Raw genomic sequence first — 16,461 nt, forward strand, 5'->3', positions numbered from 1 at the left:
AGAGCTTCATGCTAACAAAAAAATGCACAAAAACTCAAAGGGTCTCAGTATTTTTGCTTGACACTTTTGCATACTGTTTGTGTCAAGTCATACAACACATTAACAGAGAGGTTGCAGGTCATACAAAAGGACAGTGAACCACTTAAAATAGTGGCACAAGGGATCAAACGGGGCTATATTTCACCACAATTGACCTGTGGAGTCAAGGCCTCGCAGTTGGCTGTGGATACGGTGGATGTTTAGCCTGGCAGCTATCTCTTTGCCTTTCTCGATGCCTGCATTGGAGCGCAGCGAGCCCGAAGACTGTGGCTGCATCTTGGTGGCTGCGGCATACTTCTCCAACATAACAGATGGTCGGCCATGTTCTGTTGTGTTGGGTGTCTCCTCGACAATACCCCTGAAAGGAGCAGGAGGAAAATGATTATTGTAAATCAAAACCAAAAGTCTTCAGGTAAGTGCTGCTCAACTGTTTTTTAGGTGAGAAAAATACATCCAATCAACCACAGCTAAATGTTTCAGCAGACACACACGCAAACACACACATAAAAATATCTATTTATTTTGTACTTTGTACTGTACTTTTTACTCTATTCATGTCGTGTGAATACTCGGATGCTGCTAAAATTTTGTTGTACACTGTGCAATGACAATAAAAAGGATTCTGATTCTAACACACACACACACACACACACACACACACACACACACACACACACACACACGCACACACGCACACACACACACAATGACTAGTCAATGTGTTACCTGTTCATTCTGAACTGGGTGGCAATCCTGTCGAAGCACAGCGCCACCAGAGACACGTGTGTGACGCTCTTATTGGAGCAGGAGGGTGACCCCTCCTCTACGGAAGCCTGCAGGAGGCAAAGGTTCACCTGCAGAAGGAGAGAACAAAACAAAAAGCTCCAGCTAATTCAAACTGATCGAACTCCCCTTAAATATTGCTGGTTAAAAAAAAAAACCCATGCTGTGGACATAAATAATGGTGGTGCCCACAAGAAGGTCTTTATAAGACACATTATAGCTCCACAATAAGAAAACAAAATAGTCATACTGTGTGTGAGGCTTCTTTTCCTAAATGCAAGATTTATTTTGGTATTTCTCTTTGTGAAGATATGTGAAGATAAGAGGGCAACAGAATAATCAGTAGTAACAAGAATATGTTATATATCCAGTCACACTTTAACATTCAGTGAAATAAAAAAGATGGTTATAATATACCAACATTTGCCATGTTTGCCATGTTGCCAAGCCATGTTTCCATCAATTTATCTTTATGTGCATTTTGAAGTTTTGCATTAGAAAAGGTTGATTTAAGCAGCAACATTGGAAAAATGTCTATAATTTTTCAATTTTTTGTGAATAATGATCACAATATGGAAGTTGATGGAAACAAGCATACACATATTTTTTGTCCCTATTTTCTCAAAATGCTGTTAAAATTTATGGAACCTTTGCATGGAAACACCCCTATAGACATGTCACCCAGTTAGTTGACCCACTATCATTATTCTACACAAAAGCTGAGAACTTCCTATATTCACTGTTCAAATGTAAAGTAATCTACACCAGCGCTCACAACTCTGCGCTTACTATTGAAACTGTCCTGCTCAGAGCACAGTTTCAGGGAAAAACTGCTGGCCTCTCATTATTCAGGGTCATGGCTCTTACCTTGGGAATGGAGACGTTGGCTTGGAGGCCCTTGATTTTCACATTATCTGGTTTGACAGACAGGTCTGTCTGGCCATGGGAGATGTTGAGGGAGCCAGGGGTCGTGCCCTCGGTCTTGGACAGCTTGTGCTCCTGCTTGCCTGTTTGGCTCTGTGTGAATCAGGTCCAAAGAGTTGGACAACGGTACTTTGGCAACAAAGCCACTTTGTAAATTGGTAAGCTCCAAACATTGGGAACACAAACACTTTATTCAAACTGCTGATAAATAATTGACACATTTGTTTTAATCCCAAGAATAGAATTAAAGCATTTCCATCTAGTTATGTGCTTCTTAAACACTTTCAACTGTAGGTCAACTTAAAAAAAACTGTGCTGAATAATAAATATCAAGCTTTAGTACTCTGCTCTGTTGTACTTACAGACTCTGTGACTGTAGACTTGCTGATCTGATAGGCTTCATTCAGGACTTTTCCATGAAGGTCATCCAAAATAGCTGCAGGATGACGGATACTGGCAAAGTGGACCATAGATTCAATGTACCTGAAAGATCACAAAAAGACAGACAAACTGTAGTGAAACAAAAACAACCCATCTCCACGCTGCACTAGCCAAGAGCTAAGTAAGACAGTTGTAAACCCAGTAGTGTTAGCTTTTGGCAAACTAGAAAAATTCAGACTGGTAGATAACCAAGAGCGAGACCAGACTCTGGAGTACTGTCAGCAGAATTTTAGATCCAATATGTAGTGTGCGTTGGGATTTAACTTGGCTTTTAATCAAATCTTAGTTTCAAGCTAAAAAACTCTATCTTAAGAGTGTGTAATGTGAGCAAGGCGTAGGGTCAGCCAAGTACCATATTTCTCATCAGGGTTCTCAAACTGAGACAGAAAACCTAGTTCGAAGGATGTGTGGTCAATAAAGCAGCATTAAAAGCAGACCAAATAGCAGACCAAATACAAATAATATTTTAAATCAGGACATAGTGAGAAGACAGACATAAAAAGAAAAATATATCCGGGATGTTTCCTACCTGTCCAGGGATTCAGCGACAAGGGGTGTGAGCACCACATTGATAGCTCCCTTCACCTCCACAATGGCAGTGGTCCTGGTCTGAGCCAAAGGTTGCTCCAGAGTCCAATCATCTGTTGTTGTGTCTTCATCTGTGTTCTCCATGGCTCTCTTATCCAGCGGGGTGTATGGTGTACTGAGAAGGAACAAAGAGATTTTTTCTGATCATATGTTTAATATTCAAGACACAAAACACATCTAGTAGATAGGTTGCTACTTGAAAGGACAGTGTGAAGCAACACATCATTTGGGTGCTGCTGAGAATACTGAGCTATATAAAAGCTAAAAAAAAAAAGGAAACACACTTTCTCAGAGTTCTCAATAGGGCTGTGCAATATGATGACACATTATCTGTGATGATAAATGCCGTTTCATATTGTGCTCTATCATTTATTTTGTTGTGTTGCAAATCATACTGGCCATATTCTAATAAATTTCGGACGATTCATTAAGGCAACACAGACAAACATAGAGGAGAGTTAACATGACACAGAATGAAAACATTCTGAACAAGGACTCTAAAAAGGAAAAGCCAAAACAAACCTAACCCTAACCCTAATGATAGCTTGTACTTAAAAGAGAGAGGCTACTTCTGTCATATGGACGCGATTTGGGTATGAAAATCCCTAAAAGACACCAGAGAAACCACCCATATTCATCAAATTTAACAAAAATCTGCTATAATTTGATATGTATTGCCATCTGAATATCAAACGACCTATAGTGGGATATGAGATTTTATTCATATTGCAAAGCCCTATTCAAATGATAACTGTGAACTACACTGCTCCTGTTAATTCATAGGGTAAGATGGAGAAAGAGAAAGCAAAGTGGCTTAAATACCTGTTGTTTTCTCCCATCAGCTGAACTCCTCGGTCCAGTAAAGAGCTGGCTGAGAGGCCCTGCTTTATCACCTGTAACATAGAAGAAAACGTTACAAATACAAACTGGTGTACTGGGTGTATTAAGAATGGATATATAACATTTGACCATTTTAAGAGTCAATACCTCTTCAAATTTCTCAAGATAAACTAAAGTGTTACATGCTAAGGGAGCCAATAACCTCCCTACATTCAAAGACTGTTATTTAAAAAAGACCTTAAAGCTGGGGACAGAGAGCTGGTCAAATGAGGCAGAGCTCTCCTCGCTTGTGGGTGTGTCCAAATCCAGGGGCCGGTGCAGAGAGGACTTGGAGGTCCTCTTATTGGTGGGCTGTTTAACAGACCAATTTGAGACCTGACAGAGAAGTAAGGAATGTTTTAATTGGACAAAAATTGATTACAGTAAAAATTTGAAGACCAGTCTACACCTAAGTTGGCAAATGTTTTTTTCAACCACTGAATGATTTACAACTTTACCTGGTATTGGGCTAGGTAACTCTGGTAGCAGGCCATGACGTGGGGCTGGCGGGTCACAGGGCCGGGTTCAGCTGTCTTCTCCACTTCCACTGAGCTCTCCTCCTCCATGGCGAGTGCTGAGACGAAGGAGGCCTGGGATGTGTGGCTGGGCAGGGGATGGGGAGGCAGCGGGGGCAGTGTTGGGAGCAGGGGGCGTGGCTCAGTGATCAGCTCCCCGTTCAGGACATAGGTGAGAGGACCCTCGACACTGTGGTAGATGGAGCTCCGACTGGGGTAAAACAAAGTATTTACACATCAATTGATACGTCAGTGTGTGCTTTATGTCAGTAAAAGACATCACATTTTGGGTGATGGCTATTTGTTACACTCCTCTTACTGTCAAGACAATATTTTGAGTGTTATAATAAAGCTTATTACATAAGCATCATAATTTTGCTACATACATTTTTCTAATTGCAAAACAGGTGCATAATATCAACTAATAGGACGTCTTTCCAGTTAACTGTCAAGCAAATTTGAAGGAAAAAACACTACCCAACAAGGCTTCATCAAAAGTTGGCAGTAAAGGCAAGTGAATTATTCATTGCCATGAAGAAGAAGAAAATAGAAAACTGTTGCCGTGGTCATCTAAGAGACAACAGTAATACATCCCCGGAATACTGGGGCAGATACAGAGGGCAGAAACAGCTTCTTCTTTTACTTATTCAGAGAAGATGTTTCCATCTCCCATTAAACCCATAAACTGTTTTTAGGCAAAGGCAAAGTCCTTACTCAAACTTTACCATTTCCATCAAGCTTTTATAATAAGATACTTCAAAATTCAAAAGAAAATATGTTGATAGAAACATCGCAGTCAACATTAATCACTAGTTAAACAAGATGTCAGCCAGGCACCTTTTTCCTGCATAGATTTTACTATTTTTGAATTTAGACTTATGTTTCAGAATCAGAATTCCTTTACTGTCCCACAAACTGAAATGTTGGCCACAGCAGCTAAAGGACAGAATGTTACATAAAACAATAACACTAGCAGTGAATTATCAGCAGTCCACTAGCTTGTGCCATTTGAAACCTTACATTAGACAGAGAGGATTATTTGTGTTTGTGTGGAGGCTGTATCAATCAAGAAGAGTGCTGCAAGAAATGCAAGACCATTTTTTGGGTCATAGAAAAATGAAAAGGTGGCCACAGAAACATTCATAGAAATTTCAAAGTAAAACCCCTAAAAGGAATCTGAGATATTGAAGACACTTGATGAAAAATCAAATCTCTGTATGCATCACTGTCTTAAAATGTAAATCAAAAAACGACAATCCTTCAGAGTGGCCCCTTTAACATCAATAAAAAGGGTAACACTTCAGGCAATATGGCAAGGTCAGAACTCACTTGATGGGTCCTTAATTCATCTGCTCTTACAGATGAGAAATGAGAGACTCTTTGAAGTTTCTGAGAGCTGTGAGCTGTCTAGACTCAACCATCATCCTAATCCCGTTCTTAACCTTGTACTTGATCTAACTACACACCCAGTCTCCTCTCTGATTTTCAAACTCTAACTTCGGGAACTTTTCTGTGTTCCACTGAGGCTGAGCAGAATATTTCACACCCCATTTTCTAAAAGCACATGACCATCTAAGCTGACCTGTAGTTCTCCATGTGATATGGGGGCTGCTGTGGCTGCTGCATCTGTTGCCTCCTCTTCTTTTTTCGGCCTGGGTAAGTTCCTGGACCCTCATCTGCACTGCTGATTGGCTCAAATTCCTCAGCAGCTGAAAAGTAGGCCTCACTGTCGGCCACGGACATGCTGGAATCTGCAGAGCGGTACTGATGGAAGGTGTTGGAGTCAGCTGAAGGTGTGAAGGGAAATGAGCCGTAGCTTCTGCGCTGACGTGGCGAATCCAGGACGTTCTCATCGCTGCGGGAGACCTCGCTGCTGAACTGGACACCACCAGACAGGACTGGTGGAGGCTTATCGGTAAAGACAGCAGCTGACAGGCTCTTTGTGCTGCCCAGTCGACCTGAGTGCACAGACGACTGCCGTTTAAGAGGGGAACAGAGGGGTGAGCGCACTGAGGAGCGGTCCTGGGAGCTATTGGGTGAGACTGGCGAGAGCTCCGGGACTTCTCCTTGGGTGCTGCATGGAGGGAAGAGAAAATAGGTAAATCTACACCCAGAATGAAGATGCTGCTTGTGCTGCCTTTAGTGATTTCTACATGCTGTAATCGCTTATATTTGTGTATTCGTATTTTTTTCTTAGGAATTCTGATGTTAAAAATGGATGTAAGAGTATCAAGTCATCATTCTGGATGTTACTCACTCAGCAGGGCTTTTGCCATTCATGGGGCACATGCGTTCCTCTGTGCTTGGCGAGGGAGTGTCCCTCTCTCCAGCAAGGAGGGGCAAAGCAGCGCTAGAGGAACTGTTTTCCTCAGAGGAGGAGGCCGAGCTGTGTGAGCGTTGGGGCACCTGGAGACTGAGGTGTTGCTGAGCTCGCCTTTCAGGCAGCTCAGGGGGCAGGCACGGCGAGTGCGTGTCCGTCTTCAGTCCTACAACTCTCCCTAAGAAAACACATTTGTTTTAGTAGGCTGTATTTAGTACTCTGCATCCCATGCATACATTCTGTATTTCATTGCAAACTAGTCACACTTTGTTCAAGGACCACTGCTGAGGCACATAAGACACTGAGAAAAAGCTCAATATATTACTATATTATAAAATTAATTCTTATTTAATGAACTCATGTAGATGCATTCTTACTCCCAGGGGTCCTTGTATGGGAAAAGTAGCAGCTGGGTTTGGAAAAAATTTTACATTTTAACTATTCTTAATCTTGCTTGGGTTTCATGTAAGAAAAAAAAAAAAAAGAAGAAGGAGACCATGAGCAACTCAGGGGAATATCAGGAAATTCATATAAAACCTTTGTAAATGCATACCATCCACTTTGGGTATTTCCTTGGTAATAATCCACTCCCCAGGCTGCAGCAGGGACTGGCCATAAGACATGTTTGACTCTGTGCTGGAAGAAGAGAATGCAGACGAGGAGGAGGGTGTCAGCTCTTCCAGCTTGAAGAAGTCCAGGCCCATGTTGGTACCTCCGAAGAACCTGCAGCCTCCGAGGCAGCCACAGCGGTTCCTGCTGCGCTTGTTGCGGATGCTAGCCTCTTCAGGCCACAGAAACCAGAGTCTGAAGAGAAGAGGAAGAGGAAGAGACAATGAAAGCTAATGATGTAGCAAAAAAAAAAAAAAACTAAATTTAGGGTAGCTAGAGTTGCTGAAAGACACTTTATGATGTGTCTGTGAACATTAATATTTCAGACATATCAGGAATGTGTATAACAAATGTCCCACTGGTCTTCTTTTCTTAACAACAGATAACATTTAAAGTCTCCTTCTTTGTTCTATTAAGGTTTTGTCTTGACATACACTGTGCCTTCTCTCAGAAACACCCACATACACTACCATTAGTTCAAGTAATAAGAAAGATCATGTCCAATTACGAGTGAAACAAGAACATCTGGACTAAAATGGTTCCCTGGAGACCTATAATGAGGTCTTAAATCATTTTGTTGAATCTATTATCACAGCAGTTGGATCATTTACCAGCTGATTATCACATATCATGTGCAAGATCACTGTATACAGCAGAAAAAATCTCATCCCAGTAAGTTTAAATGGATATACTTAACATTACGTGCCTCAGAACTGTACCAGTGACTCAAAATACAGAGGTGTGATACAGACAGTGAGTCATTTCCACCTTAAAAAGAAGTTCTAGCTTTGACATTTTTTAAAAAACTGTTTAGTTGTTTAGCAAGAACAAATGAAATAGGTGAAAAAGAATGAAATCATCACTAAAGAACAGTCACAATGCTGGAATCATACTATAGGGTGGCTGAGGGCCGAAAAGAGAAATATTTTCCTCCCATAAACAGACAATGTCTGTCGTGCTTAAAAAGCAAATAACACACAACAGAGTTTTCTACCTTTTGGTCTGAGCATCGTGGAGCTCCAGAAACTGCCTCTGGACCTCACATTTGGCTGGGTGGTCAGTGGCCAGAGCGATGTCCGCGGTGATGAGGTTCAAGTTGACTGAACCCGCCTCCAGCCAGACAGAGCGTCGCAGCAGTGGGGGCTGACCCAAACCCAGCGGCTGACCCAGACCTTGACCCTGTCCGGATGGCTGCAGCCTGATCGCCTCGCTGTGCTGCTCGATGTACTGGCGAATGTTTACGTCCTGCACCACAGCACTGATGCCCTCCCCCACCGCCTGGTTGTGCAGGTTGCAGTTGGCTACACGAATGACAGAAGTCTGGGGAGGGAGAAAAATAGATCTTTACAGATACACACAACAAGTTACATCTTTATAAATAAATATCTTGCAAACAAAACAGAATGTTTGCTGCTAATTGCCTTGATGTTAGCAGCACAGCCATGCTCCACAATGAAGAGGTCGACTCCATCCATGGCCAGTCGGGTCATGGTGTATTTCAGCTCCTCTGATGTGCGACAGTGACCTGGCAGGCAGCTCATCTGAAACACAAACATCATTTACTAGCAAAAACTTTCCAGCGCTTGCAAGGAAACCATTTCCAATTTAGTGCAGCTAGGCTTTACATACTGCTGCATCGCCTGCAGCCCAGCTGCTCACTCATTGGAAATTAATGAGCTCTCTCAGGCAGAGTTTTAAAAAACATTCTTGTCAGTATTCGCATACAAACAAGACATTTTGTGAAACAGACATGGCGAGGGAGTGTCTCTCAACACTGCTTTGTACATCACAGTGTTGGGGACGTATGCTATGTATAGCTGTTGTGAATAGATGAATAGTTTTGTGATAAAGGACATTTCAGTTTCTCCAGCAGTGAAAAAGGTCTGTCTTGTCTTGCATGATTAGACAAAGTTCACAGTGGTTTCTTTTCTTATCTGGTGCCACTTATATATTTCCTTTCTTGTCACACTGTACAGTTCTGACCACCACTCAAATCTAACATCAGAAAGAAAGCATTCAGCCAAAATTAGCTAATTAAGTAGCTTAAGGCGGGACATTCAAACACACACAGCTGCTAACGAGTTCAAACTGATGCAAGAAAGTCTGCAGAGAAAACCGGAAAAATGACACTCAAGACTTGGGCAGCAACTGCATGGTATACGGCGTGTCTGTACCTTGGCATCGCAGATGCGACGGTCGGCGCCATGCTGGCAGATTACAGAGGGCTTGGGTTGTTCTAGCTGGAACTCTCTAGACACCCCATGGAAAAGGAAAGTCTCAGCCCACTCGATTACACTGGCCACCTGATAATCACAGTCACACACAGACAGATAAGTGCTTCAGAATATCTGGAAATGCAAATGCACAGAAAAAAGAAAAGGAAGAGAATAAGCACATGGTGGGGGTTGACAAAGCACAAAGAAAACCTAATACCATAATACAATCAAATAAAACGTTTCTGCAAGCTGTTGCAGGGATATATTGGACTGTAATATATTGAACAGGTGGTTCACACAAACAGCCTTTAGAAAACACAATTTCAAAAGCACTCCCATTCAGCTGACTTTAACATCCACATCATAATCCTAATCTAACATTCCACATTCTGAATTGTTCATTTACACACTCAAACACACACCTGTGGAACAGTGACCCTGCCAGTGAGCCCCCCGGCCTGCATGTCGATGAGCCAGGCGTACTCCAGCGTATCACTGCCCAGGGGGAGGCCCTGAGCCGAGAACATGGCATGGGCCCTCATCTGTAGGCCAGAGAGACTCAGGTGGCCATCCCTCAACACGCTGTCTGCTGTGGGACGCTGTGGGCAAAACAGGACAGTCACACACGCTTATATTTCTAAACATCTCTAGGAAAATCCAGAGAAACCCCTCAACGTGCCATAGAGAAAGAGACTGACATCTCGCTGGAGGAAAGAGATGAGGGCTACACATTCTATATTGGGGATAAGGGAAAGATATTCACTCTGTGCAGCAAATAGGATCCGACTTATTGCTAAAGCTAATAAATTCTGTGTGGTTCTACAATATGCAGGTGTTTGTGCAAACATGGGGTTAGTACAGAGCATGTTTTATATTATGTAACACTAGCATTTTTATACTGGGCAGCAACCCGCAAATTTGGCTTTGCTTTTTGCGGCTAGGTCCACGGATTTAGACAGAAGGCGAATTTGGTCTGTTTTGGTCCACCAATATGATGCCTCAGAGGGTACACTTTTTGCCACTTCCATTGCTATGTAAATCTAAGTTGTCAATGTGCCAGCAATTGCGCAAGATGGGTGGAGGTGTCAATGGCGTGTACTGTTGTGAGAAGGAATATTACACCTCCCTTTCACATTATAGACAAGGCGGCAGATTGCAGCCTTTACCTTGTTGCAAATGTGGCGCATTTTCTAACAGGGGCTACTGACCAGCAAGCTTTACTCTGGGTATTTTCTAAAGACAACAGTAATCCGGATTAGAGAACAATTGTGTATGAAATGTTCAGCCTCTTCATGTGTGAGATATCCACATAGTTTAAATTTGTGTTGATGTGCTGGATTACACTGACTTGCTTACCCTTTGAAATTAAATGATGATAATAAGGGCCAACAGATAACATTTTTTGTGATTCTGGATACAATGTTATCTTTTTCTGTCGCAATTTCCGACAGATAAAATCTAAAACAAGGATATGACAGCACTCTATGGACCCATAACTAGCATGTCAGGCAATCAGGCACGTGTAGCTTCTGACCTGGTAGTTGTCACTGATGAAGATGTGAATGGGAGACAGGAGCAGCTGAAGCATCGTCTCCCTGTAACCCTTTTTCATCTCAAAACACAGACGTTCGAGGAAGCCGGACGGACCTTCAGGACCCTCGCTGCTGCAGTGCTAGAGCAGGAAAGTGAGAAAACATGTGGATTTATCTATCAAGCTGTTTTCACAAACATAAACACATATCAAATGAAGAAGCATGAAAGGCAGGTTTACATCAAAAAGTTTTAAAAAAGTATATAATAAAACCTTAACGTTACTTGTGTGCTGTACATTCTTCCTTCATGTTATACATATCTATTTTCTTTTGTTTGCATCTATCTAGTGCAAATATACTGATGCAATAATTTCCTTTCTTTTTTTCCATTTGCTGCACATCTACACAGATCTCTCTCATTTTTTCAATCATTAAACAGAACCAGAAGCCATCAATTTTACCATTGGCAGTCGGCCGTGGACTTTGTAAAGGTTGATGTACACTGTGATGTCCCAGGGGCGCAGGTCCAGGGGATGGATGTTGGAGGTTTCATTCTGTTCGCTGTCTTCCATTCCCAGAGGAGACCAGCCGAGTCCCGAGGAGGTAGAGGTGGACAACACAGGGCTGGACACAATCTCCTCAAAGTCTGTGTACATGTCGTCCTCACCAAAATAGTTTTCCTGTGCCAGCAGAGGACAGGACGGTTAGACAAATGAGCTGTATGGACTTCTAACTGACTGATTACATACATAATTTTCTGGTGGTCTCATTCTCATCGAAAACATATAACTTTATTATGAATTAACTGGAGCATTTCCGTACCTTGATGGAGATCAGTGCTCGGAGCAAAGGCCCGTAGAGGATAATTTGAGAATCAGGGGACATTTCCATCTCCACGTGAAGTCTGTCTGGGGGGAGCTCTGAGGGATCAGTGGGCATGCGGTTGTGGGCAGCTGAAGCAGATGTGGATGTATAGCGCGGTAGGGCATTGGCGTGTTCTGGGGGACGCAGAGCTGACAGCATGGATTCCTCCATCTCAGACACTTGAGACACAAATTACAGGCAAGTTAGGAAACAATAGCTTTTAAGATGTAGGTAAATGGACATCTCTCTTGGCTGGCTCCAGAGAAAACAACATGGAATTGACATTGAAGTGGTGAGCTTACACGACTGTTTCAGCTGCTCATCAGCCTTCTGGGGATAGATGGGGTGCCAGGTGTAGTCAATGATGAGCAAGAAGTTGGGCACACTCCAGCAATCCACCCAGCCGGCTCTGATGTGAGGAAGAAAAACATGTAGGCTCAGCACACAGTCATGATGCAGTTTATCATCATTTCAAGTGAATTTTCCAGTCCATTGACGGCTTTATGAACTGAGGATCAACAGTAAAAGTGAAGAGACAGCAAATGGGTCGCGCACGATTTCTCTGCCGCACAGGGTGCACTGTTTCAGACAGAATTTGATCATAACCTCCCAGGGGGTAAGTGGGTCTATCGCAACGCTTCACCAACATAGTCTGGCTCTGGTCTATACATTACAAATCATCTGGGATATTAAGTTATTACATTCAGAGCACACAATGTATGTGTTACCCAACTAGCAAAGCAGCTCTTTGAACTCTTAGAGTGATGCTTACAATGTGGAAATAGACCCTTCTCTGTAACGTTCTACAACAGGGACGCAGACTAAGATGGATGTAGAACAGTTCTACAAATAAGAAAGGGTCAAAGTACAAAAAGACTGGGAAGAAATCATTAGTGGAAGTTCCAAGAAGATGAGTTTATACTTCTTATCTTTATCTAAAATAAAAGATACCAAAACATGAAAAAGTTCACACAACTGGGGATACTAAATGGAACACTGTCAGATCGAAGTAGTTCTGACAAACAGGCAATTACATTTCATTTAAAGACAAAAGACACATACAGAAACCTACACAAACATTAACTATTGAAACAGCAAAACATGAAAATTGAAGGTGAGTGGAATATTTACTGGAAATTACCACCTACTACTTTGGCATCATTTCTTTTCTACCAAAGCATTGATGTGAATCAGTGTTACAACGATGAATCATCCTACTCTTTGGTCTCACCCACAACCAGAGAGAAAGAATTCAGCTCACTCTGCATGGGTGATGTTTCTCCAGCGGGACTTGACCGGTTTGGGGGGTGGGGCTCCTTGGTTCTCCCCTGGCATGAACATGTCTGGGGGCAGCTTTATGTTCTGGTAATCTTTGGCCAGGGTGAGAAGGGGGTAGCGGCTCGGGTGGCACTCCGGCAGGGACAGTCGCATGTCTGTATCCTCTGCCTGAGGAGAACAAGGCACATATACAGGTATATACCCACACATAGATGTAGCGTATATATGAATACTTTGATGCCAACTGAATTTCAAAAAACAGCTTGTAACCAATATTATATATATATACCAATATATATGTGTAGGATAATTTTCCAGATAGAAAACATCTTTACAATCACAGTCAAAAAAAGAATAAGCTTTTATTTTAAGAACAAATCACATTCACTGACCCATTTAGGTATGACTAACCTTCAAACTGAAGCGGGTATGGCAGGTGGTTGGAACAAACTCATTGAAAGGCAAAGTGAAGTCTATATTGAGTGTCTCGCCGCATGCTGCCAGGTACACTATAAAAGGTCAATAATGCAATTGATTAGAGTGGATGGTAGTATATGCTATACAATATATCACAACTTAATATAGTCACAGTATCCTGTCATGGACATTCCAGTGTTAAAACAATATATTATCGAAAGTTTGGATGTTAGACTTTGGGTTCTTACGCATTTTTTGCATGAATAGAAATAAGAATGCTAATTCAAAAGGCATACAGTATATAATACTCGGTCTATTTGTTAAACTGCAAACTGCAAAGCTTTATCACTCAATTACTATTCATGAAGGTTTTCATTCCTGTTAATGCTACATAGCAATTTACAAATGTGGCTTTACCCTTTACAGCAGATTTTATTTATTTTAGCTCTGAGAGATTCATGTCCCTTACACCACACTTATCTTCTTCTCTTTATAGTCACAATTTGCATTGTATTAGGTATTATTGTATTGTATTGCATTGTTTTGTATTTTTGTTAAATTAGCCAAACAAAACTTGCTTTCCAAAATGAAGAGGAAAGCTGTATAACTGTTTTTGTATTTAACTGGCATAAAAAATATGAAAGGATAGAAAATCAATGGGTAAAAATGTCTTTGCTTTCTCTTTTCATCTGCCTGACTTCATTAATTTGATGAGAGTATGGTGCATCTGGACTAAAAGCACATTTTACTCACCATTCTCTTGCTGCTTGGTGGAACAGTCAATCCAGTTGTGCTGGTTTGCTGCCCAGATCATCTCAAACTGGTGGAAAAGGATCTTAAACTTCCAGGAATAGGGCACGAAAGAGTAGATGTCTGGGGCACTGTCACTCGCCCAGTCCTGGATCAAATCTAAAAAGGAAAGGAAAGTCAGTGACTGATTGAAAAAAATTGATTTTACATGCATTTCACTCTTGACATGCTAAATGCTAATGCTAATGAACTAAATTGCTAATTACTGCACAGTTCAGTTTTGACTATCTACTAAAGGACTCACCTGTGAAGAAGTTTTTCTGGGCATAGATGAAGTGATAGGTGGCCTTGTACACCTCAATCTCACACTGCCATGACTGAGGCATGTTCCACACTCGAGGGTAGCTGGCTATGACATGAAACTGAAACCACAAAACACAATTTCACTCCTCACAGATTTGATCTGCCCCTCTGTTTCTTCTAAGTTGAAGGAGATTTTTTACTTTTCTGTCTAAAGAGTCAACTAAGAAGCTTCTCGTACAATTGCCTGCTACTTACAGCCAGCATCTCAGCCTCCAGAAGAGTTCTGTACTGCATGCTGCTAGTGGTGTCCACATGAAGCAGCTGGCCTTTGATGGTAGGAGAGTAGCCTGAGGGCAGAGGAGAGAAAAGCAGAGCTAAAAAATCTCAGGACGCAAGGCTGGAGTCATGTTTTTACATATATATACACATATACATATACACACACATACATATACACATATACATATACACACACATACATATACACATATACACACACACACATATATATATAGATTAGATACATAGATAGATTACATAGATTAGATAGATAGATAGATAGATAGATAGATAGATAGATAGATAGATAGATAGATAGATAGATAGATAGATAGATAGATAGATAGATAGATAGATAGATAGATAGATAGATAGATAGATAGATAGATAGATAGATAGATAGATAGATGCAGCGCACCTGGCCAGGTAGGGTCTCAGAAGGGCCCTATTGTGTAGCTTCAAGTATGGACATCATCATTAAGAGAAGGCCTATCTTGTGAAAACGTTACAAAGCTTCTCCAGCATCAAAAAGAAATGGCCTCTTTTTAAGGTTAAACATGATCCTGTCTGAAGGTAAGTATGAAGACAGCTCCTTGAGCCAAAAGGATACCCCAGGGGGCTCCTCACTTTTCCAAAGAATGGCTATACACTTGATAGCAGCAATTAGAGCCAATCTAACAAAGCGTGTATTAACCCTCAGGTTGTTAGGTAAGACTGAGTAGTTCCCCAGCAGTGTCAGCCTCGGGTTGGTTGGTATCTCAATCCATACAACTTTTTTAATAAGGTTCAGAACAGATTACCAGTGGTGCTTCAGACACTTAAATGTCCAAAACATGTGCATAAGAGATCCTGTTTCAACTTTGCACCTAGGGCATTGTTCTGAGTATGTCCTTCTTATTTTATGGAGGCATTCAGGTGTATAATAAGTTCTGTTCAATAGTTTGTGTTGACTGTTATAAGAGAATGATTGAGAGCTAGCACAAATCGACATCCACTAAGAGTCCTCAATGCACAATGTCCATTTCCCATTTAACCCTTGCACCGAGAGCTTTACTTTCCATAAGGGACAATGATCTCCCATACCGTTTTTCTTGTATAATAATGTCTATTTGGAGGTCCTCCAAAGGGGTAAGTTTACCACCCTGCTCCACTGTAATATAGTCTCTGACTTGCAAGAACTTGAAAGTGATTTGAAGGAAGCCCAAATGAGGGACCTCTGGCAGTAAAGCGGACCTCTGGTTATCTTTCTCAAATAGGTGTCCAAATGTACATATTCCTATGCTATACCGGTTTTTCGTAATTCCTCTCTCAACGACATGGGTAAAGCAGGATAAAATGGAATGGAGTATATCTATATATTCCAAAGGCTTCTAAACTTTAGTCTGATATCATGCCATATTTTGGTTGTATGTTTCATCAATGGATTTTTTTTTACATTTTCCAGCCTGTGGTGAGAGGGAATAATGGAATACATGACAGCACTTCAGTTGTCTGAGACTGTTCAATTTGTTTCCATACTGGTGAAGGTTCTAGATTTTTTATTCACTGGTCTTGTTTTTGTATTTGATTCTAGAATTGTTTTATAATTAACTTAGGTACTCCTGACTATGGCCATAAAAGCCTCCTGACCTGATTTAGTAGAACAATAAATTATAATTTAAGCTTCAAATTCATACAAGCACAGAATTTTTTCATTTGGGGCTATCGTTAACACCTAGACATGT

The 16,461-nt window shown here is 41.4% G+C and overlaps 1 protein-coding gene across 12 annotated transcripts in view; it reads right to left on the reverse strand.

The window, feature by feature from the left end:
• kiaa1109 (KIAA1109 ortholog) overlaps positions 1 to 16,461 on the reverse strand; it is a 77,079-nt gene that overhangs the window by 43,203 nt on the left and 17,415 nt on the right. For all 12 annotated transcript variants that reach the window (XM_037125228.1, XM_037125229.1, XM_037125231.1 and 9 more), the window contains exons 13-36: positions 14,714 to 14,805; positions 14,460 to 14,577; positions 14,159 to 14,314; positions 13,400 to 13,497; positions 12,972 to 13,156; positions 12,013 to 12,119; positions 11,669 to 11,889; positions 11,308 to 11,526; positions 10,849 to 10,986; positions 9,737 to 9,913; positions 9,273 to 9,401; positions 8,520 to 8,639; positions 8,093 to 8,418; positions 7,043 to 7,293; positions 6,427 to 6,667; positions 5,752 to 6,243; positions 4,113 to 4,380; positions 3,853 to 3,990; positions 3,598 to 3,668; positions 2,717 to 2,890; positions 2,109 to 2,229; positions 1,690 to 1,839; positions 766 to 893; positions 195 to 397 (exon numbers count right to left, since the gene is read on the reverse strand). In XM_037125228.1, the coding sequence (XP_036981123.1) occupies positions 195 to 397; positions 766 to 893; positions 1,690 to 1,839; positions 2,109 to 2,229; positions 2,717 to 2,890; positions 3,598 to 3,668; positions 3,853 to 3,990; positions 4,113 to 4,380; positions 5,752 to 6,243; positions 6,427 to 6,667; positions 7,043 to 7,293; positions 8,093 to 8,418; positions 8,520 to 8,639; positions 9,273 to 9,401; positions 9,737 to 9,913; positions 10,849 to 10,986; positions 11,308 to 11,526; positions 11,669 to 11,889; positions 12,013 to 12,119; positions 12,972 to 13,156; positions 13,400 to 13,497; positions 14,159 to 14,314; positions 14,460 to 14,577; positions 14,714 to 14,805 (4,323 nt within the window). The remainder of the gene's footprint in view (positions 1 to 194; positions 398 to 765; positions 894 to 1,689; positions 1,840 to 2,108; positions 2,230 to 2,716; positions 2,891 to 3,597; positions 3,669 to 3,852; positions 3,991 to 4,112; positions 4,381 to 5,751; positions 6,244 to 6,426; positions 6,668 to 7,042; positions 7,294 to 8,092; positions 8,419 to 8,519; positions 8,640 to 9,272; positions 9,402 to 9,736; positions 9,914 to 10,848; positions 10,987 to 11,307; positions 11,527 to 11,668; positions 11,890 to 12,012; positions 12,120 to 12,971; positions 13,157 to 13,399; positions 13,498 to 14,158; positions 14,315 to 14,459; positions 14,578 to 14,713; positions 14,806 to 16,461) is intronic.

This window comes from Acanthopagrus latus, chromosome 16 (assembly GCF_904848185.1).
Source record: "Acanthopagrus latus isolate v.2019 chromosome 16, fAcaLat1.1, whole genome shotgun sequence".
NCBI lineage: Eukaryota > Metazoa > Chordata > Actinopteri > Spariformes > Sparidae > Acanthopagrus > Acanthopagrus latus.